This window comes from Lissotriton helveticus, chromosome 12 (assembly GCF_964261635.1).
Source record: "Lissotriton helveticus chromosome 12, aLisHel1.1, whole genome shotgun sequence".
Taxonomy (NCBI): domain Eukaryota; kingdom Metazoa; phylum Chordata; class Amphibia; order Caudata; family Salamandridae; genus Lissotriton; species Lissotriton helveticus.
In genome coordinates this window covers 237,843,860-237,866,488 of record NC_136073.1, presented here as the reverse complement: position 1 = coordinate 237,866,488, position 22,629 = coordinate 237,843,860, and the positions used below count along the sequence as shown (strand labels likewise).

Below are 22,629 nucleotides of genomic sequence, written 5' to 3'. Positions count from 1 at the left end.
CACACCCAGAAACTCCACTGTTGTTACGTGGAATTCGCATTTGGTGATTTTGCAGAAAAGATGGTGTTCCCTTAGCGCCTGTAACACGGATTTGACATGTGTTATGTGCTCCTCTGTTGAATTCGAATAGACTAGAATATCGTCTATGTAAACGACTACGTGACGATCCAAAAAGTCGCGAAGCACTTCGTTGAGAAAGAATTGAAAAGCGGCCGGGGCATTGCAAAGCCCAAAGGGCATCACCAAATACTCGTAGAGTCCATACCGCGTCTTAAAGGCCGTCTTCCACTCATCACCCTGCCTAATGCGTACAAGGTGATATGCCCCACGCAGATCCAACTTCGTATAGATACGCGCTGCACGGACTTGTTCCAGGAGTACTGGGATCAAGGGCAAGGGGTATTGATTTTTTACTGTGATGGCGTTTAAAGCGCGGTAGTCTATGCAGCACCTTTTTTCCCCATTTGCTTTAGGAATGAAGAATAAAGGAGACGCTGCAGGGGATCTGGAAGGTCTAATGAATCCTAGAGCCAAATATTTATCAAGATAGTCTCTCAGGGTTTCTGTTTCGGGCAACATAAGAGCGTAGATTCTCCCGTTGGGGATTTCAGAGCCTGGGAGGAGGTCGATGCGACAATCATAGGTTCTGTGAGGTGGGAGCTCTTCTGCTTCTTTATCACTAAAGACCGCCCCAAACTCTGCATAACAGGGAGGCAAGGTCACGTCTTTTTCTGCTGCTGTGGCTATCGTCTGCATGGATGCTAAGGTGGAAGCAGGGTTCCAAGGCTTCATCATACAGCATTCGCTGCAATATGGAGAAAGAAACTGGATCGTTTTAGTGGTCCAACGTATATCAGGGTCATGTTTCTGTAACCATGGGAGACCTAGTATGATTCCATACTGTGGGGCTTCTATGATGTTGTAAACCAGCATTTCATGATGATGATTATCATAAACCAGTTCATATTCCATTGTGTGGTAACGTATGGGACCTGCTTGTAATTCGTTCCCGTCTACGGCGTAGACCGTTTCTGGTGTGTTTTTTGGTACTAGTGTTACTCCTAGTCTCCGTGCTTCAGTGTAATCCATAAAACAGCCCGTAGCACCGGAGTCGACCATCACATGTACGTCTTGTTGTACGCCATCTATCATCATGGTCATTTGCAGAAACAGATGATTCTTCTCTGCTTCTATCCTTGGAGAGAGCGAAGGGATAATATGTGTGCTTGAGGGCTTCCCTTCATGCGCCATCAAGCAGTGTAGTTTCCCGGCTCTTTTTCTGCCACTCCGGCGAGGCTTTGTCCTCCCTTGAATCTGTTGCTTTTTGGTTTCACAGGGCATTCACGCAGGAAATGGCCTTTCTTTCCACAATAGAGACATAATCCTTGTTTGCGCCTATGGTCAATCTCGCTAGTGGTTAATGAGGCTCGCACGGCCCCTACATCCATTGCTTCGGAAGAAGTAGCCGGTTTTTCTCCGCTACCGGCTTGTTCATAGGGCATCACTGTTTTGTCCTTTTTCTTATGTTCTCCTTTCCTTTCTTTCATACGATGGTCCAAGCGTAAGGCGAGCTCTATCAACGCAGAGCAGGTACGGGGCTGCGGATCGATCTGAGCCAACACGTCCTTCATTTCCTCTCTAAGGCCTTGATAGAACAAAGCGGTTCTCTTGGCTTCCGGCCAATCCGTTTCGGCCACGAGGCGTCTGAAGTTGTTGAGATAAGTGACAAGATCGGCATCCCCCTGTTTCAGCTTTAACAGTTCTCTGTCCGCCGTGAAGGTTTCAGCCCTCCTATCGAACGTCTTTTCGAATTCTTCTCTAAAATCGTCCCAGTTATATAGGAGGGGGTCATCCCTTCTGACTATCGGAACAGCCCACTGAGCCGCTTCCCCTCCTAAATATGATATAAGGAAAGCCACCCTCGCCTGATGTGTGGAAAACATTTTTGGTTTGCACATAAAGTGCATTTGGACCTGCGTCATAAACACCTGCACCTTTTTAATGTCCCCATGGTATCGTTCTGGTGGAGCTAGAGGGATTTGGGCCGGCATTTCTACCACCACAGAAGTGGTAGGGGAAGAGCCACCGGTAGCTCCCGTGGTTGTGGAGGCTAGTGGCAATCTATCCACCCTGGCCCGCAATTGAGCGTTCTCCGCTCTCGAGGCGGCTACCTCTCTATTGGACGCGGCCAACTCCACCTGCACTAAGGCCAAAGCAGCCAGAACATCCTCTAAGGTAGTCATGGCGACACTCAACACAGCCAAGAAGAGGTAAAATCCTTGGGCCGATAATTCTGTCAGGTTCGGCTTTAGGCTTCCTCTGGGCTGTGTTGAGAGTCCAATACCCGGCCCTACCAAACTAACTCAATGTTCAATATGCATTGACACGAACAATCGAGATAATTTAACGGGGCGCGGGAAAGGAAGGGGACAGCGGGGAGGGAGATCTGTAATGACAAATAACAAAAGATTAGAACACCCTAAGTAGTAAGCCGGGATACCACTCATCAAAAAATCCTGGTCGCAATTTTGACATGTCTGGTCGCAAAAGGCTGGTCGCAATTTTGACAGCTTTTGACATGTCTGGTCTTAAACTTCTGGTCTCATTTTTGACAGTTTAAGACCAGGACTGTTTAAGACCAGGGTTTGATCTGGCCTTAAACAGTCTGGTCTTAAACTTCTGGCCTTAAATTTAACAGCTAGGGCTGCAAAAATGGACATGCCCAGGAGTGCTCAGGCCTGGTCTTAAACAGTCCTGGCCTTAAACTGTTGGTCTCAAACAAGTGACAGGTGGCCCGAGTGTTGACAAGGGCCGGCAGGTGCCCCGGAAGGGGCGTATGAGTCACAGGGGGCGGGTTGTTTTTTGGAGGTAGAGGCGTGGCAAAGCAGCCCTATGGCCATGTGTCCCTGTTGTGGTGTAGAGGTATACGCCTCTTTTAGGGGTGGTGATTTCTTTGAATACATATAAGCCTTTGTCAGGAGCCTGTTGTAGCAAGCAGCCGCTGGACAACGTGAAGGGTCACCATGGCAGAAAGGAAGAGCTACAAACCATTTGAGAGAAAACATTGGTTTGGTGGCTCAGAGATCCCCGTCAGTAGCTTTTACAGAACCAGACCTGCGGTAATGGAACATAATGCTCAACCAGGAGAACCTTCTGGCTGGGGGTTTGTTAAGCAATGGCCGAGCCGGGTGGACCCGATTAAGCGTTACAGCAGCTCTAGCGAGTGTTCGAGTGACGGTTTGGCGTGTGAGCAAAGCATGCTCTTGGAGTTGGAGGATGAGGAAGAATCCATAGTTCCTCCTAATACACCCGTCTATGAAACCATGGATGTTCACATGACGAGTCCTCAGGAAGTAGGTGTGCAACAGCCTGGTACAAGCGTGGAAGATGAGGGCTCACCAATGGATATTACCGACTCTCAAGATGTCAGAGTAGCCGACGCGGGGTTTGAAAATGTGGAGGTGAGTTAAAATGTTAGGAGCAACTATTTTGCATAAGGATGTATTTTATTTCTTCAACTACCAAACGTTAATCTTACTTTTGGCCCCTCTAGAGAGCACCAGCTCCTAACACACCCATCTATGAAACCCCGGATGTTCACATGACGAGTCCTCAGGAAGTAGTTGTGCAACAGCCTGGTACAAGCGTGGAAGATGAAGGGTCCCCAATGGATATTACCGACTCTCAAGATTTCAGAGGCGCTGCAGAGGATGGTGAAAATGTGGTGGTAAGTCAAAAAAAAAAATGTTAGGAGTAGACCCCTTACATGAACGTTTGTTGTCTTTCTAACGCTAACGGGTTGTCAATATTTGTCTTTTGAACCTAGGATGAAACACCGAAAAGAACTGATGCCCAGGGGCAGACTGCAAAAGGTCGCAGCTTGAATCTGTCTTGTATATGCTGTGCAAACCAGACGGGGAGTTCCACAAATCTGGGGACACCTATGTCTAAGGAGTGTGAAGAGTGTTCTAAGAACGACGACTCTGAAAAACCAACGCCAGGGTTCACCAGAGTTGGGTTCACCACTGATGACATATCAAGTGTTAAAGGTTTCGCAGCTGTGGTTGTATACACATGCGTCAAAAGGGACTATTACAGCCTGTGTTTCGGCCATCGTATTAACGACCCTGAACAGGGGGCGCACGAGTGTCTATCCGGATCATACAGAGACCGTGTAATCCGGTACATATGTAGTATGCTAGACCCGTACAAGATGCATAAACTGCTAAGGGTGGTGCACGGCCTGAGCGCTGAAAATAGTTTTGTCCATCCGAACATGCTGAAGATCATGATAGCGGCAGTCAAGGAGATACGCTATGCCAACGACCCCTACGCAAAACTAAGAAGCATGCCAGGCACAGGTGTGTGCTGTGACAAAAAGATGGCACAGAGACTTATAGAAAGGCGCATGTGTAATCTGTATCTAAAAAACAGAAAAGTGGTATCCTTGGCACCACAAAGGCTGTTTTATAATAGATAAGGCCTGATGTATTGTGACCTTATAGCGTGCATTTAAAGTAATGTAGTAGAATGTTACACCCTCAAGATACCTTTATGTAAACCATACTTGCTATGTAATAATGTAAAATGTCTGTGATATGGTAATACTCATTCTTTTTTAATAAAATGTTCTTACACAAAACAAGCGTCTTTCATTTCCTGTACTGTAATGCCCGCTAACATGTCGGAGGGCCTGTTAAGAAAACTTTATTATGATACAAGAGGGGTTGGCAGCTTTGGAAGCGGCGCAGCTCTATATAGAAGGGCTGCGGCTGAAAAGGAGTCTGTAAGCAGAGAAGCTGTGAAGACATGGTTATCAGGAGAGGAGGCATATTCACTACATAAACCTGCCAGAAGACGTTTTAAGAGGCGACCCACAATCGTTAATGCGTGTATAGATTATCAGTGGCAAGCGGACATAATCAGCCTTCAAGATATAGCAAAACATAACGACGGTGTGTGTTATATATTAACAGTCATAGATGTGTTGTCCAAGTATGCGTATGCAGAGGCGATGCGTGATAAAAGTGGAGCTAGCGTCACAGACGCTTTTAAAGCCATCTTCGATAAGGGGCGTATTCCTCAAAAACTACAAACAGACGCAGGAAAAGAATTCTTAAACAAGTCATTTCAGAAATTATTAAAGCAGCATAATGTTCAACATTTTGTAACACACACGGAGGTAAAAGCAGCGGTTGTAGAAAGGTTTAACAGAACTTTAAAGTCTAAGATGTGGCGGTATTTTACGGCCAACAATACATACAGATACGTGGATGTTCTACAGGCTTTTATAGCTGTATATAATGCCAGTTATCATAGGACCATCAAAATGGCACCTGAAGAGGTAACAACTGATAATTCGTTAACTGCCTGGAGAAACGTGTATGGGTCTAACTTTGGTACAAAGGTGAAGAAGTCTGTTTTTAAAAATGGTGATCACGTCAGGATTTCAAAACTGAAAGGAGTCTTCACGAAGGGTTACCAACAGACCTTTAGTGATGAAATATTTATAGTGGAAAGTGTGGAGCTTAAGGAAGGGGTGTATATTTACAGGCTAAAGGACTACGATGGGGAAACGGTGTCAGGATCCTTTTACAAGGAAGAGTTACAAAAGGTGCCCGATGATCCAAACCGCGTGTATAGGGTTGAAAAGGTTCTGAAAAGGAAAGGTACCGGTGCTAAGAGCCAGGCATATGTCAAATGGCGCGGATGGCCTGAGAAATTTAACAGTTGGGTGTTGGCCAGCTCCCTGAAGGGTGTGTGAACTAAAAGCCGCTGCGACGATGGAGACTACACCCTTTTATATAACCTTACCATCCAACGCTTCTAAGGACATGTTCCCCAACAATCAGATTTCTAATTACACCGTCAAATTGGCTAAGGCTGTGGACCTGAAGGGGGACTGGGAGGTCGCCCTAACAGAAATACAATACCCTAGAACATGGAATACATTTACAGCGGCTGAAACCAAGTTTTACATCAAGAGGGACCAGGACCCCATGGGCATACACACATCCTTCCCACCAGGCTACTACCCACACGTAACAAGCATTATCGAAGCCATCAACAAATCCATAGCCAGTATAGAACCACATCCGAATATTCATCTGGCGCTAGATAATGTGAGAAGGAAGGTGTTTCTTAAATCCATAAATCGAAACAACCTGTTTAACTGTTCAGGTAAATTAAGAAGGATTTTAGGGACAGTACAACATGTGAAAAGCCCCGTGGAACAAGATCACACGTGCCCCGATATTAATGGGGGGTTCTACACGCTCTATGTGTACAGCGATATTGTAGAGTCTCAGAGGATAGGTGATAGTTACTCGCCGTTGTTAAGGTGGGTGCATGTACAGGGTGATAATAATACCATGGTCAACATACAATTTAACAAACCCGACTACGTCGCAGTTTCTAAAAACCATTTTGACACTATTTCAATTATGATCTACGATGATCAGTCTGAGCCGGTGGCCTTTAAATACGGGAAAGTTATTGTCAAGCTTCATTTAAGGCCTAGACACGACAGAGGGTATTAAGCAGCCATCATGGTGGTTATGAAAACCTACGGAGATCCGTCTATGTACAGAGACTATTACAGAAGTCAAGCCGGTTATGGAGGACCACCGTACTTTCAAGGTTCACCTGTTATGTACGGGGCGGGATTAGGGGGATTCTTTAGGAGTCTGTTTAGAAGAGCTATGCCTTTCCTGAGAAGAGGCTATGAAATTGCAAAGCCTCATGTTAAGGCTGCTGCCACGAACATTGCCCAGGAGGTGGTGGGGTCTGTTACATCGGCGGTTGCAGAGCGCATGAACAAGCAACCTCAAGAAGGAGCTGGTTTGATGTATAAGCCACGCGCTAGTGTCAAAAGGAAACGGCGTGTTTCCAGACGCAGGGGTCCCCCAGCCCCCTATAAAAAAAGGAGGACCTCTTCAAAACGTCCTCAGAAAAGAAGAGCTCCAAGACGGAAGAGAGCTGCGAAGAAACGAACCGGCTCTAAAGTAAATATTTTTTAAAGACTTGTAAACACAGCCATGGCCTTCGTACATTGTGGATCTGGAGAGTGCGCCAAATCAGAGTTAGACTTGTTTAGTCTAAAACCTACGCAGACAAGCATCGAAAACAGCTTCTTCATGGAGGTGTCACCTTTAGCAGCATTGACACCTCTGGCACCTATAGAGTTTTATGTGTCAGGGGCCACGGATATGTATTTGGATCTCAACAACACTCTGCTGCATCTTATGTGTAAAATCGTAAAAGCGGATGGGTCCGACATTGCCGACGACGCTAAAGTGGCACCGATCGCTTACCCTCTAGCTACCATGTTTAATCAAGTGGACATCACCCTGGGCGACCGACTCATCACCCAGAACGATAACATGTACGCCTACAGAGCCTACATAGAAAGCATTCTAAATTACAGTAGCGAAGCCCTTGACACACAACTTTCAGCGGGTCTCTTTCACAGGGATACACACGGTCAGTTTGAAATCACAGCTCTGGATGGTGATAATAAGGGCTTTATAAAAAGAGCGGGGCATGCTGCAGCCAGCCGTACCTTTGACCTCCTGGGGCGCATACATTCGGACCTCTTCTTCCAAGATAAACTGCTCATCAACGGAATTGATCTTAAGATCAAGCTCAATCGCAACAAGGACTCATTCTGCCTCATCAACGGGGATGCTGAACAGTACAAGCTGAACATACTGTCTGCGAGTCTGTTTGTAAAGAGAGTGAAAGTGTCCCCGAGCGTCAGGTTAGCGCACGCCGAAGCTTTGCAAATATCCAACGCCAAGTACGCTGTGGAAAGAGTAGCTCTGAAGGTATTCAGCATCCCTGCAGGTACCCGCTTAACACAACAGCAGAATTTATTTCTGGGACAGCTACCAAAACTCATCATCATAGGGTTTGTGGACAATACAGCTTTTAGTGGCACCTATGGCTCAAACCCCTTCAATTTTAAACACTACAACATCAACTACGCAGCGCTGGTCCACGAGGGCAATGTGATTCCTGCAAAACCCTACACCCCCAGTTTTGAAGCAAGGCATTACATCAGGGAATATCAAGGACTGGTTTCGATAACAGGAAAGCATCAAAGGGACTGCGGTGTAGCCGTGTCAAGAGAAGGCTATGGCCGTGGATACACGCTGTTCGCATTCGACCTGACACCGGACATGGAAGATGGCGATCACTACAACCTGGTCAAAAATGGGAATCTAAAAGCTGAAATACGATTCGCAGCTCCACTACAGACTAATGTGAACATGGTCGTATTCTCTGTATTCGACAGCATCATTCAGATCAACCACGCAAGGCAGATTTTGTTTGACTATCTTTAAAAACATTGGTGAAATGGATACGGTGCAGATACGTGACTTCTTAAGCAGACATAAATACGCTAGGAAATACTTTTTGGGTGTTTTCCCTAGCGATGGGTTACCAGGCGAAATAGGGGCAGAAAGGCCCTGCACCCTAGTCTTTAACACAGACCCGCATGACCAGGCTGGGACACATTGGGCGGCCATGTTTATAGATGTTGATAAGGTTATAGTGTTTGACAGTACCGCAGAGTTCCCTGAGCACAGACTCTATACAACTCCTATATTCAAGTTTGTGAAAAAAGCTGCAGCTGTGGTGGAGTATAACAAACTAAGGGTGCAGGATTCCATGGCCATCACATGCGGGGAACATTGTATTTATTTTATCAGTAAAATGTCACAGGGTCTTTCGTTTAGAAATTTCTTAAATCTATATCCGGGGGATCTTGTTAACAATGACCGTATAGTTGCGAAATATGTAAAAGAAAACACCTGGGTGTCGGTCAGACCTGTGAAAACAGAATATGTACCTTGTCAAAACTGTAAGGGTTTATAACAGTTGTATGTCTAAAGTTGAACGTTTAAAATAAAAGACATTATATTTTTTTAAAAACATGCATTCAGACTCGTTATTTCAATATACATGCAACATGAAATGATTTTTGAAAGACGACTGAGACGGTTTGTAAAGTTATAACAAGGTGTTTATTACAAATATTTAGTTGACAAAACTTTACTGCAGAAACCTAGGAATAAAAAATCACACACAATTAATCAAAAATCCAAGCGATGGGTGGCTGGGTCAATGTCTTTTTTTTTTTTCGAGATGTCGTCGGCTGGGTAGGGGTAGACCAAGTAGGAGATAGTCTAGGGCCTTCAGAACCTGTAGGCGATGGCAGTAGGGGACTCTTCAAATTGTCTAGCAGGCGCCGGTGTTCATTATTACCAACAAGCGTGGAGGGTATATTGAGTTCAGCAGCGGCCCTCAGAAACTGCTCCCAGCCTCTCGGTGCATTTTGAGGCGTTAGGATTTTGGGGTGGGTCAGACCTTTGACTAGATCGTACATATGCGACCCTGCAACAGGTTGGCCCTTGTAGAGAAACTCACCGCGTTCATTCCAAGAGGCTAGGTCTTTAGAAGCGGCTAGTTTACTCATCAGCATCTGCGCAGCCCCTCTGTGCCTTTGACCTATATTTTTTAGGAGGTCTCCAGCAAAGGTATCTGAAGCTGTCGCCCCATCGGGAGGCGGTTGTAGGGGCTGAGGGTCGGGGGCCTGAGCAGCTGGTTGTTCAGAGTCTGGGGTATATAGAGTCAACTTGTTCTTCTCAGTATTCCACTGGGTGTAGTAATTTAAGAATTTTTTTAGAGTGCTGTTGTAAAGGTTAGCCTTGTCGTAGGGGTTTAGATCAGTCCTGCTCAAAATGTCCTTAATTTCAGTATCCAGGCGTAGAGTCTCATTTCTACGAATATCCCAGGCATTGTCCGTGGTGGACCCCAGCTGCTCCATTTGCTGCCTAGGAACCAGATACATTTTTGTGGCATGATCCATCACTGACCCGAGAGGAGGCTTGTAATTACAGGTATAGCTATGCCCAGCAAGTTACCTATAAAACCTCCAGACTGTTTCACCAGTTTCTTCTTTGTTATGAGTGAGCCCCTTTTATTACTGAGCTTCTTGATGAGCCCCTTCTTCTTCTTCAGAACCTGTAACTGACGCTTTGATATAGGGACGTTGCCTTTTAGGGTGTTTAGGGCTATTTCTGAAATGGCGGCCACTAAATCGTCAGAAGCGGTGCCCAGGATGGCCTTTCGGTGTTGGGGGCTGGCTGTAACAAGCATTTTCAGGAGAGCTAAATTGCGGCGTAGGTGTGTAGACATGGTCACCACTGAGCGTTATAAGGGCTGGCCTGTAAATGGTTCTAAAAGACTTCACCGCTGCTTTTTATAGGGCCTGGTCTTGGGCTTTGGTGTGTAAACTACAGGTAGCTCTGGGGGAAAAATATCGGCCCTGAGTCTATAGTCTTCTAGAGTTTCGTTTTTTAAGTCTACCAACAGGTACCCGTGGGGTTTTGATGTAGCGTCGTTAAAGGCCTCCATGAAGAAGTGTGTGTTTCCGGGGTACATCTGTTTAGCTATGACAGCTATTTGTTGTTTGTCCCGAGGGTTTTTAAATAAAACAAGGTATGAAGCGTTGAGAGCTATAGACCTACTGTTCTTGCCTTTGTAAAACAAGTTCTGCACAATGTAGCAGATGCTTAGATTGCGATGATGTGAATATTGAGTAAAAGCTCTCTCTAACTCTGGATGATCACCACCTTCACGCATCAGATCATCAACAATTATCATATTTACAAGGGTTGGTGGTAGTAGTTCATCATCGTTGAGGTTATTCGGTATACCCTCTATAAATTTGATATGTGGGAACCGACTGCCCAAGTCTGTATAAAGAGGCTGCCAGCATGAATAAAGCCACACAATGTTGTTAGGGGTTTGTGATAAAGCAGAGTTGGCATTTTCTAAGAGCTTTTTTATAAAGTAGCTTTTACCACAGTTTGAGGGTCCTGCTAGCACGCAGGAGAATGGATGCTGTAACCTGGTGTCCATGCTGTGGCGGCTGTCTCTCTAATGGGCCTAATAACCATAAGGCAGTGTTTTATAGTCGGTGGTCAGGACCCTTTTATCAAAAACAACTCGCAATGTTTTATGTAGAGGCTCGGTTGTGATTTCCCACTTCTTTTTGGATCTGACTATGCAGGGTTGGTTCACGACTATGGTTTTAGCATTCTCAGAATCGTCTGCTGTAACGTATTCTTGCACCAGATTCTTCAAGCTATCAAAATTGATTTTTAGGGTGTTGCTGACATTTAATGTTATCCCTTTGACCTTCATACACACCTTGTTCTTGTTGGTACGGTAGCTGTATGTTTTAGGCCCTGAGGAAGTATATTCTTTTATATACTCGTCCTTATCTAGCTCACTGGTTAGGTTACCCAGATAATCTCCTAGAGGAGGGTCTTCATCCCCCGGCTTGCTCAGAAAAATCACAGAATCTGTATCGTGATACAAGCAGCGATCCTGGAGCTTATCCATAACCCCGTAAAGCTCTAGACGAGCGTGGGCTGTCGTGAAGCAGGCTATGAAAATGTTTATGTTGTTACTCGATGTGGGGTACTCTTGGGCATATTTCCAACACAAAGCCGCGGTATCGTCATCGATAAACTCGCAGCTGGACACCTCGTAGCATGGGGCAAACAGGTACTTGAACAGTTCATCAGGATCTGATATTAAGGTAGTATTTGAAAGGTTTGTGCGCTGTGCAAATTTTCCCCATAAGGAGTTGAGACAGAGTTTGGCTAACTGTCGGCGTGCAGGATTGACCTCTATCAGATGGGATCGTAAACGGATACCCTCGTGAGCGTAGTAGTCATCGATGTATTTCTGTTTTGCATCCTGACTAGTACACCAGTCAGGATACCCTGAGGCCTCCTGCTTGTCTCTGAGAAACAAATTAATGTAGGGGGCAAAGAGTTGTGTTGTAGTGCTCTTAAAATGCCACACTTCGTGTACTCTACCTAGCCTGTACCCTTTCTCTAAGGCAGCTTGTACCTCGATGCTACACCAGGTCCCTGTGAGCATCCTTTGTTCCTCGGTGTGTGTGCAGCCGTCAACCTCTTTAAGCATCGCACAGGTTCGGCAGAGGGGGAACATTAGCTTGCCATCGACTCTGCATGGTAACACCGGGAAGTAAAGCTGCTTAGGAGGATATATTTCACATTTGATAAGCCCAAAGTATTCGTCTAGGGGCTTAAAATCTCTATAGATGATGGTGGGATGACCCACCGGGTACAACTTCATCTTGTTCACAAAAGGGTACAGACTGGTGAAATCATAGTAGTGTATTTTCTCACCCTCACCAACGGCCTTGTACAGTTGTATGGCATTTGTACGCCCCCCAAATAAGGCATCTCGGGGCTCCAAAGGTGTGGGTAAATCATGAGTCTTAAGAAAAGAGCAGAGGGCTGTGTCGGTTTTTAACATGTCTAACCACTCGTGCTCCCAAAGAACTCTCATAGCAAAGCCACTGTTTTCAACATACTGGGCCTTTGTCAGAGTACGTCTGTATAAGTGTTCAAATTTGGCACCCAGCATTTTGTTATATTCGTGGGGCTTGTAACACTTGGGGCAGCCGTGGTAAAAACAGCCGTTGAATTCAAAGGCTGTCGGCACACCCTTAATTACAGAGTACCCGTCCAGGTAATAGGGGCCCAGGCGGAATTCACCAGCCTGTAATGCATGTTGAATCTGGATGTCTTCCTTCTCAGAGACGTACATGAGCCACTGGATAGAGGGGGTTGAATAACGTTTCTGTTTACCGTTATAGAGGTCTGGCGGTACTAGAGCGATAGTTTCTGGCCTCAAAAACATGTGTTTGTAGATGGACATACACATGGATGCCAGAGTGACGTTTTGAAATGGGTCTATGTATTCGACCGCATGCTGTATTTCAGGGGTTTTGGATGTCGAGGCCTTGACTTTCTTAGTCAATGTCTTAGGTTTCAAGGCCTTGACTTCTTTAGTCATAGACACCACAACATCTCTGAAAAGGTTACAAGCTTGCCGGAGGATCATTACATCAGCCTGACAATAAGCTTTCAACTCTGTTTGAAAGTGAAACTCCTTTTCACGGTTTTCAGAGTACCACTCTAGAAAGCTCACTTTCTCATCAGGCATCATGTATTCAACCCCGTAGCTGTCAGGAGGCGGCATGGGTCCCACATAATTCTGGTTAGCCCAGGTGTTGAAAAAGTGTGGAAAATACCCTTTACAACCTGGGAACCCAAAGGCCTTTGGCAGCTTGCTCAATTTCATGGGTAGGAAATTCAGGGTGTCTATGAAGCGTATTTTTAAAGGACATACCGTCATCAGCATCAGTTTAGACCCCTGGGTTATGAGTTCCACCTGTATCTTTTCACGAATCATGTCTCGTAGAATAAAGAAGGAGTCATAGGCTTTCGAGTTGTGGGCTAGCATGGTATATCCTTGGAATTTGGCCTGAATGAAAGTGCTCAGGAAATCACCAACGCACGTTCGTCCCTCAAACTCCCAACTGTCGTCGGAAGTTAGATGGTGCGCGTAAATGTAGTTAGGCTGGTGTACCCCCGTCTCTTGTGTGCACTCTATATCAAACACTATATAGTCTTCGGTCTTGGTCTGAGATGGACCTTTAACCATATAACACTGATGGTTGGTACCGGCTTTGTAAGATACATGGCAACGGGGACATATCATACCTTTGCACTTGTGATTCACTGCCACATACCGCCCACACTCGCTACAGTCCTTTTTAGGGACGCAGCTGTAAGATTGCTCGTGTATGCTCAAACAGTTTTGCGAGCGACAAAACAACCTACAGATGCCGCACCTCACCTTTAGGGTAGCGTCTTCTATGCAGCCGTCCCTCTGACACATCTTACAACACATTTCACACTGGTGGTATGTTTTATTGTTGTATATATGATCGCAGTGGGCGCACACATATTTGGCCCCCAGAAAACCTTTAAGGTTCAAGATACCGTAAAAATGATTTTCCATGTGGAGGACATATACGGTCTTGTTTCTCACAGGTTCCCCGGTTGTAAAGTACTTCCAGGAACCGCTGTGATAGAGAACTTTCACCGTCACGGCGAAATAGTTCTCAAAAAGACCTATATCACCAAAGCCGACCATTCGGTCAGGAGGTATTTCAAGAACCTCATGGGCTTCAGCAGCTCTAGACATGATGACAGCGTCAGGGGTCTTGCGAGTCATCAACAGACCCACGATGCTGGCCGCCAGACATGTATTGGCAGTGGCGTTGCTAAAGTTGAGCAGCCACCTCTGTTTCTTGCCAATTATTTTACTGTATAGTACGCTCTTTAAGGGTCTGGAAACACCCCCCTCACGCCCCCGTACAATGAGGGCTATGACTCTAAACGTGCCATAGGCGACTAGTTCAGCCTTACTCTGTAAAAGCCTTGAGAGGTTTTCTAAAAATTGCACAGCATCAAAAACATCTCGGGTCTTCCGCCTGGTGAACAACGGTGTGTCAAAACCCTGCCCCTGGAAGCGGAGTTGGAAAAAGTCATTAGGCCCCACATCGTGTAACAACCTTACTATGAGCTCCTGCACAGCCTGATGTATAGCCAGAACACCGTGAGTGGTTGATGTTATTTGATGTAGGTTAACAAATCTAAACTCCTCATAGTGTTCTACGGCCCTAAACCTCTCTACATTGCGAGTGTAACTCCTAACACTCTCTAAAAACAAGGGCTCTGGGCCCTCATCAGTAGGAGTGTGATTTGTGGAGGTGTTCTCTGATGTGTCACTTTGGGAGGTCAGGGTGGTCCCTGTCTCAGGAGTCCTTGTAAACCTGCGGGTAGCGCATATTCTAGCCTTCTTGAGCTTATTTATTAAAACCCTGCGTTGCTTTGTACTATTAAGCCACTTTTGTTTTTTTTTACGGGCCCAGGCTTTTCTAGATACCAAGCCCCAGCCTATCTGAACAGGTAGGTCGCTGTCGTTGGATGTCTTGTTCATGGAGGCCCCCGCTACAGTTCCACCCCTGGGTCCTTCTGAATGTTGCGTTGTTTGGAGTTTTGCCATCCCCCCTACCCCCTTTAAATGGCCGACCCTAGGTATGTTAGACCCTGCCCCTATGTATTGTCGGCGGTGAAGTGCTGGCTTATATGCTTCAGGCGTTGATCTTGAAGCTGTGGTACCGTGGTTGAAAGGGTCTAGGGAAACAGGGGTGTCTTGTTTGAAGGGTTCTATGGAAACATTGGGGTCTTGTTTGAAGGTTTGTGGGGTACCAACTGGGCGTTGCTTGAGCAGTTTTAAGAAGCGTGCAGACTTTGTCACTAACCTCTGGACCGTACGGCTATATTTTGGGGGTCTCTTATGAGCACCAGTGGTTGTGGGGGTCTTTAGGGGTTGGTACTTACATAGTCATGAATGTGTACCTTGTATGTCGGCCACAGCCGCCTGACACATCTGTATGATGTCTTTTTTACAAACCCCAACCCTGGCCACGACCAGATGTTGGGCCTCCCTCTTGTTGATGAGATTGGAATACCCCATATCCATTCTTATGAGTGCACGGTTCGCCTGCCGTTTTAATTTTCGAACCGCCATCTGTATCTCTCTTACGTGTGTCTTCAATACATCTTCTGTGTTTACAGACCCATCTTGTTCCTGCTTAGGGGGGCACACCTTGCGAGGTCTTATAAATGGAGGCACCCCCCCAGTCCCATCTATACTGCAACCCTCAAAGACGGGGTTGGACACGGGTCTGTACACGGGCATGTCCCATGGGATGGACACGGACCTGTACACGCGGCTGGCAGAGGTGCTGGCCTCGGGTTTGGACACGGTACTGTACACAGGATTGGCAGAGGTGCTGGCCACGGGACTGGACACGGTACTGTACACGGGATTGGCAGCTGGGCTGGCCTCGGGTTTGGACACGGTACTGTACACAGGGTTGGCAGAGGTGCTGTCCGCGGGACTGGACACGGGACTGTACACAGGGTTGGCAGAGGTGCTGGCCACGGGACTGGACACGGTACTGTACACGGGATTGGCAGCTGGGCTGGCCTCGGGTTTGGACACGGTACTGTACACAGGGTTGGCAGAGGTGCTGTCCGCGGGACTGGACACGGGACTGTACACAGGGTTGGCATAGGTGCTGGCCACGGGACTGGACACGGGACTGTACACGGGCTTGGCAGCTGGGCTGGACACAGGACTGTACACGGGGTTGGCAGAGGGGCTGGACACGGGGGTGTACATGTGGATGGCCGTGGGGCTGGTAGGGTCGTATGCTCCTGGCGGGGTACTCGGGGACAAAGGGTATGAGGATTGTGAGGAGGTGTCGTTGTAATCCTGGGGCCTAGTTGAAATGTCGGTGGTAGGGTGTGGTGCCTGGTTACCTGTGTTCTGTAAACCCTCTGTGCTCAAAGACCCCTGGTACACCGCTTCTGGGGTTCTACCTATGTTGTCTACCAACCCCCTCAATGCCTCAAGAGAGTTGCTAATCGTGGTAGAAGGACCTTCTAGGGGTTGCGCAGTATCACCTGTTGAGACCCTAGGCTGTGCCTGAACACTTACAACCGGTTTTGGGGGCTGTTCAGGGGCGTGCACCTCTACATGTACAGTTATTCTATTTGGCACTGTCTGGGGTTTCAGGACGCTTGGTGGATCCGCCGTTGCCTTAGGGCTGCTGAGGGACTCTGCTAACTGTAGCTTAGGGACCCCCGGTTTCAGCTTCAGATGTTTCCTTGAGAGGCGCGATGTTTTAGGGGGTTGTGGTGGCGACGCCTCTTCTACACCCACAGGTGCAGCTAACACCTCCTTGGGGCTCAAGGTTGTATAGGTCTCATTCAAGGGCTTAGCATCCTTTTTTATAGATAAATCTAAGGGGCTAGCTTGGGGCTCAGGGGTGCTAGGGCTTTTCTTCTCAGGACTTAAGAGCTTTGCCTGACCCTCTTGGAGCACCTCCGGTGTCTTCTTCTTCATGTTTAACTGTTCTGTTTGGGGATCTGTGAATACCTTACAGGCCTTCACACGTTTTAAAGGGTTGGGGAGGTTCTCTGAGTCCCTATGTTTCTTCTTAAGGGAGGCCTGGTTTGTAGGCAGGCCGCCAGTGTTGACCCCACCCCTGTGCAGAATAGATTGTTGTAGCTGGTTGTTCAGCGTGTTGCTTGGTGTGTAGTAGGTAGAGAGTTTTTCCTGGCGTACACGCCTACTCACGCCTTTCGCGCCGCTTCCGTTGTTCTGGACGGATGTTGTTATGTCCATTAAGGGCGCCACCGACCTCTCTTCAGCCGCATGTTTCTGAGCCGCTTCTAAAATATAAACAGAAAATATATATATATTAGAGAAAGCATAAAAAAAAACAACACATACAAGCACCAGCGGACTACGTCCTACACAACCACCTTTTTTGATATAGGCTTTGCTACAAGCAGCTGTAACACCTCTAGTACTTCTCACACCCTTTTGTAAAAAACACACCTGAAAGAGGTCTTTTTGCAGCTCCTTTCTTTGACAGTGGTCCCACTTTAGAAGTTGAAGCTTTCCTCTTCAAGGGGATTTCTTTTGAACCATGCGCCGCCTCTTGGACCTTGACGACGTCCTGGCATAGCGTAGGGACACCTGTAAAAAAAAAATAATACCCAACATTAGACATCTTTTCTGATGATTACCTCTATACATCCTCAGGGTCAGGACTCTGGCCTACCCCACCAACTACCCAGCGTCTTAGACAGTTTAAATAACAGCTGTCTTTTTATTTACCTGTAGGAACTGAAGTGTTTTGCACAGTGTTCAGAGCGTCTTGAGCCTCGATGTACTCCATAAAATCGTCAAAAGCTTGTTGTAGGTCAGGGTCATAAGCTGTAAAAGCATACACACATGAGAGCCCATTAGAAAAAAGAGAACTTCTGAGAGACTGGTGTACAAAACTACGTAGAACTACATAGCTTTAAATATATATATACCAGGCTGCGGGGCTGACAAGTGCCCAGCGTTGCTATTTATTACAGCTGGGGCCAGCGCAGGGGGCACATTGGTGACGGTTGCATTTGCAAGGTCTTGCACCTGTATTAAACATAAAAAAAAAAAAAAAAAAAGCAGCGGTTTTAGTAAACGCCTTTCTTAAACAAAAGTATCACAACTTCAAACAATTCTTGTATACATTTAAAACCTGATAAGAGGGGTGCACCAACACACATTTTTAAAAAAGCGTTGCAAGTGCTGCGCTAAAACATATGTTAAAAAACAACCTGCGCCATATCCTTTGCTTATGGGGTAAACCACTTTAGGTACACCTGGCACTTCTGACATTTAACCACTACCCTATATACCGGTTACTCTTTTGTAACATGTACATGCCACTTTTCTCTTGTAACACATTGTTTAATAACTCTCACATTTTGAGTGCTTTAAATAGTTGCGCCATTGCCACAATTGACTACATAATGCTTATTCTTGTGCTCGAGTGTCTGCCTTATATCACAGTATTATAGCTCTAACTGTACTTTGTTTTCTCTTGTAACCTGCACACTTGTCACTTTATTTATTACTCATGTAACTTAACGTTTGCTTTTGTAACCGGCACACATGTCACTCCCCTTATGTTTTGCAACTGTGTCTTATGTAAAGCGCTCTGACACCTTCGGGTAAAGTCTGCGCTAACAAGCAGTATTTTTTCTGTTTGTATCTTTTATGTAATGCCTGTAATCCTGAGTCCCTATGTTTTGCAAACAGGTTCTTGTGTAAAGCGCTCTGACAACTTGGGATAAAGTCTGCGCTACATTTTTTCTACTTGTATCTTTTTTATATAACTCATCCAATTCTTAGTGCTTATGTCTTACAAATGGGTCATATATAAAGCGCTCTGCCAGCCTTCGTGTACAGTTCGCGCTAGCTAATAAAACACAAAAAAAAAAAAAAAAAAAAACACCTCGGAGCTGCAGTGCAGGGTCCGCCCCCTCCAGTGATATCACCAACTCATCACTGGTGATATCAGTGGAGGGGCGGACCCTGCCCTGCAGCTCCGTGGTGTGTTTTCCTGTTTGTATCTTTTTATGTAGTGCATGTAATCCTTAGTCCTTATGTTTTTGCAGCAAGTTCTTATGTGAAGCGCTATGCCCCAGGCGTGTCCCGCTATTGTGAAGCGCCCTGACACATTCGGGGTAAAGCCCAGCGCTAGATAATTCTCAATAAAAAACCACACCGGGGCTGCAGGGTTAGGGCCGCCCCTTCAGTGATGTCACCAACTCATCACTGTTGGGGGCGGTCCTTACACAGCAGCCCCGGAGAAGCTCACGCCGCCATGCTGCCTGCTGCTGGATCCACGTGGAGCCCGGGGCTGGTATATACCCTCACAGCCCCCAAGGACACCGGAGCCCTACACCCCTCACCCTCGAGCAGCGCCAGCAGCAAGCGGGCTCGTGGGGGATTATTTTTTAAAAAGAACGGCCGCGGAGGCCCAGAGACACCGCGACCCCCACCCCCAGAGCAGCGCCCGAGGCAAGCGGGCTCTGGGGGCCTTTTATTTACACCAGGAGCGGCCGCGGAGGCCCAGAGACACCGCGACCCCCACCCCCAGAGCAGCGCCCGAGGCAAGCGGGCTCTGGGGGCCTTTTATTTACACCAGGAGCGGCCGCGGAGGCCCAGAGACACCGCGACCCCCACCCCCAGAGCAGCGCCCGAGGCAAGCGGGCTCTGGGGGCCTTTTATTTACACCAGGAGCGGCCGCGGAGGCCCAGAGACACCGCGACCCCCACCCCCAGAGCAGCGCCCGAGGCAAGCGGGCTCTGGGGGCCTTTTATTTACACCAGGAACGGCCGCGGAGGCCCAGAGACACCGCGACCCCCACCCCCAGAGCAGCGCCCGAGGCACGAGGGCTCTGGGGGCATATTTTTAAAAATAACGCTGCACTAGGGACCCAGAGACCCCCAGGACACCCCAAGGGACTATGGCGCCCCACCAGGAGCCCCCCTGGACAACTGGCCCCAGGGTTTATTTATTTTTTAAATACAAGGCCCTCAGGACCCCCCCAAGGAGCAGCAAGGACCCCGGAGCCCTCCATGGACCCCTCCAACTCTCTACAGCGGTTTGGTGAGTGCAACCAGGCATTATTAATTTTTTAATTATATGCCCTGTATATTATTTAAAGCCCCTATGGTACCGTTACAGTGTGGTTAAATGTTTCTATGAGCTGTAAAATACCCTGTTCCACTCTGCATGTACCCTCCTAAGGCCTACAACATTATGCCCCTTAAATACATAGCCTGCAAACTCTACCCTACGTCACCACCCCATTAACACTAAATACCTACACACATAGCTTTTTAAACTCAACAAAACCTTTATTCATTTTAAATACCTTTACATTACAATTCAGGTCTTTTTAAACTCCATCCTTCAACAAAACCTTTATTCACATTAAACACAGCACATCGCCTTAAAGATTAACAGTTTACAATCCACACTACATAGTACTATTTTTTAAAAGTGCAACTTTTTTCCAAACTACATGTACACCCTAATACACCATTGCGCCATCCATTATTTACCTTCTCTACATGTTGACAGGCGGTGTCAATCTGGGAAAAGTTGCTCCGGTCCATTCTTGCCTTAAGTTCCTTGGGTTGGCTCCAAAACAATCCAGGCCAGTCACTCCCCAAGGTTTTGAAGGGCTTGATGGTGTAGAAATCCACAAAGGTTTTCTGACTGGGTTGTAGATGCAGGAGTCCTCCAGGTACAGCAGAACAATCCACGCCAGTCGCTCCTCAAAGGGGGTTTTTTGAATGGGTGTTTGGCAGTGTTCCATGAGGGGCCTTTTTATACCTGTCCTAGCATGCTAATTAGAAGCCCCCCACACCCCTTTATGACTTGAGGGGTGTTTAGAACAATGTCATGGTGGCCTTTGGATGGGAACCTTTTTTTCTATCCTTGTACAGTATAAACAGTACAACATTGTTTACTTTGACACCTGTTACTCAAACTCAAGGCCTATCCTGGGAAGAGTGGGGTTAGACAATGGGGGCCGGTGTAAAACTCTTCACCCCTACGTGACCCCTTCTCCTGGGAATTAGGGAGCCCGGGAACAGAATCTACCTTGGGACTCATATGTCAAATTTCCTGCCAGCCACGTCAAATTGGAACTAAACTGTCAAAATTGAGACCAGGAGTTTAAGACGTGAGGACCCTTTACAGCTTTGACACCTACATGACACATTCTTCTTCACAGGCCCTGGGCTGGGGAACTCAGGACTGCCCCAGCAGCTGTTCAAACATCAGCTGGCTGCAAACCCCCAGTTTTAAAAATGCACAGACATTTCCAGCCTACAACCATGCAGTTTTTTTCTATGCACTTTTAAACACATACACAATTACCACATGTTTTTGCTGCCCTAGCTGTTAAATTTAAGGCCATAAGTTTAAGGCCACGACTGTTTAAGGTCAGATCAAACCCTGGTCTTAAACAGTCCTGGTCTTAAACTGTCAAAATTGCGACCAGGAGTTTAAGACTGTGAGGACCCTTTACAGCTTTGACACCTACATGACACATTCTTCTTCCCAGGCCCTGGGCTGGGGAACTCAGGCCTGCCCCAGCAGCTGTTCAAACAGCAGCAGGCTGCAAACCCCCAGTTTTAAAAGTGCCCAGACATTCCAGCCTGCAACCAGGCAGTTTTTCTATGCACTTTTAAACACATACACAATTACCACATGTTTTTGCTGCCCTAGCTGTTAAATTTAAGGCCAGAAGTTTAAGACCAGACTGTTTAAGGCCAGATCAAACCCTGGTCTTAAACAGTCCTGGTCTTAAACTGTCAAAAATGAGACCAGAAGTTTAAGACCAGACATGTCAAAAGCTGTCAAAATTGCGACCAGCCTTTTGCGACCAGACATGTCAAAATTGCGACCAGGATTTTTTTGATGAGTGGTATCCCGGCTTACTACTACCCTATCTCCCTCACTCTATAAAGGGTATTCTACAGTGACCTTCACTAACCAAAGAACATCCCACTATGTGTGAGTAATACCTGTAAAGGAAAATACACAAGGCTTTAATCCTAGCGGAGACACTGATGTGGAGGAGGTAAGAGGACTTGTACCCAGCTGCAAGACAAAACATACACTGTATAACGTATACGGGTGAAGGGGAACATGAATAACGTTTGTATAACAGCAAGTACCCTACACATACCCTGAATATTGCTTCATATCTACTTGTATGGGTAAACCACAAGTCCCTCTCTCAAGACCCCTCCTGTCTCCTGCAGAAACGAAAACAAGAGAACAATAAATTCTGCTTCATGCGGAACCTCCCCGGAATTCACCAAGAGAAAGGCTCCTTTAGAACGGAATGCAGTGTTGTCGTCACACTACTTTGCAGAATTACTTAATGTGCCTTACTTCATAAAGGAGTCAATGTTTTACTCCTTCAGGGTAAATAAATAGCGAGGCTCAGTGTTCATGTGCAAGTGAGTCCCATCGCTTTTATTTTGAACGAGATACATACACGCATATATACACTTAGAGTTGTGTTTGGCAATGAAGCTGCGCAAGGTCTCTGTAGCTCCAACTGCCCTTGAAATGCCAAACACGGTTCTGGACTAACAAACAAGGATTGGAAACTTAGTTACACTCAGCCGAATGAAGCTTCCTTTTTTCCGAGACAGCCGGCCGGTGTGCTGTTGGGATCGATATAACCAACGCCTCACACCGCCACCTGTAAGCCCTTTACTCACGGTT

At 46.7% G+C, this 22,629-nt stretch overlaps 1 protein-coding gene across 1 annotated transcript; it reads right to left on the bottom strand.

The window, feature by feature from the left end:
* Window positions 1–15,309: 15,309 nt before the first annotated feature.
* LOC144797759 (uncharacterized) lies at window positions 15,310–21,225 on the bottom strand. The gene is made up of 4 exons (XM_078668520.1): window positions 20,445–21,225; window positions 17,659–17,961; window positions 17,377–17,517; window positions 15,310–17,207 (listed from the first exon to the last, which is right to left on the bottom strand). The coding sequence occupies exons 2-4, from the start codon at window positions 17,717–17,719 to the stop codon at window positions 15,310–15,312; spliced, it is 2,100 nt and encodes a 699-aa protein (XP_078524646.1). The 5' UTR covers window positions 17,720–17,961; window positions 20,445–21,225.
* Between the last annotated feature and the right edge of the window lie 1,404 nt (window positions 21,226–22,629).

Excerpts from the sequence above, each read along its gene's own strand:
- LOC144797759 (XM_078668520.1), bottom strand. The coding sequence starts at position 17,719 with ATGGAGTACATCGAGGCTCAAGACGCTCTGAACACTGTGCAAAACACT. Across the intron at positions 17,518-17,658 it reads AAACACTTCAGTTCCTACAG|GTGTCCCTACGCTATGCCAG; the intron begins GTAAATAAAAAG and ends TTTTTTTTACAG. Across the intron at positions 17,208-17,376 it reads TGCAAAAAGACCTCTTTCAG|AAGCGGCTCAGAAACATGCG; the intron begins GTGTGTTTTTTA and ends TTTATATTTTAG.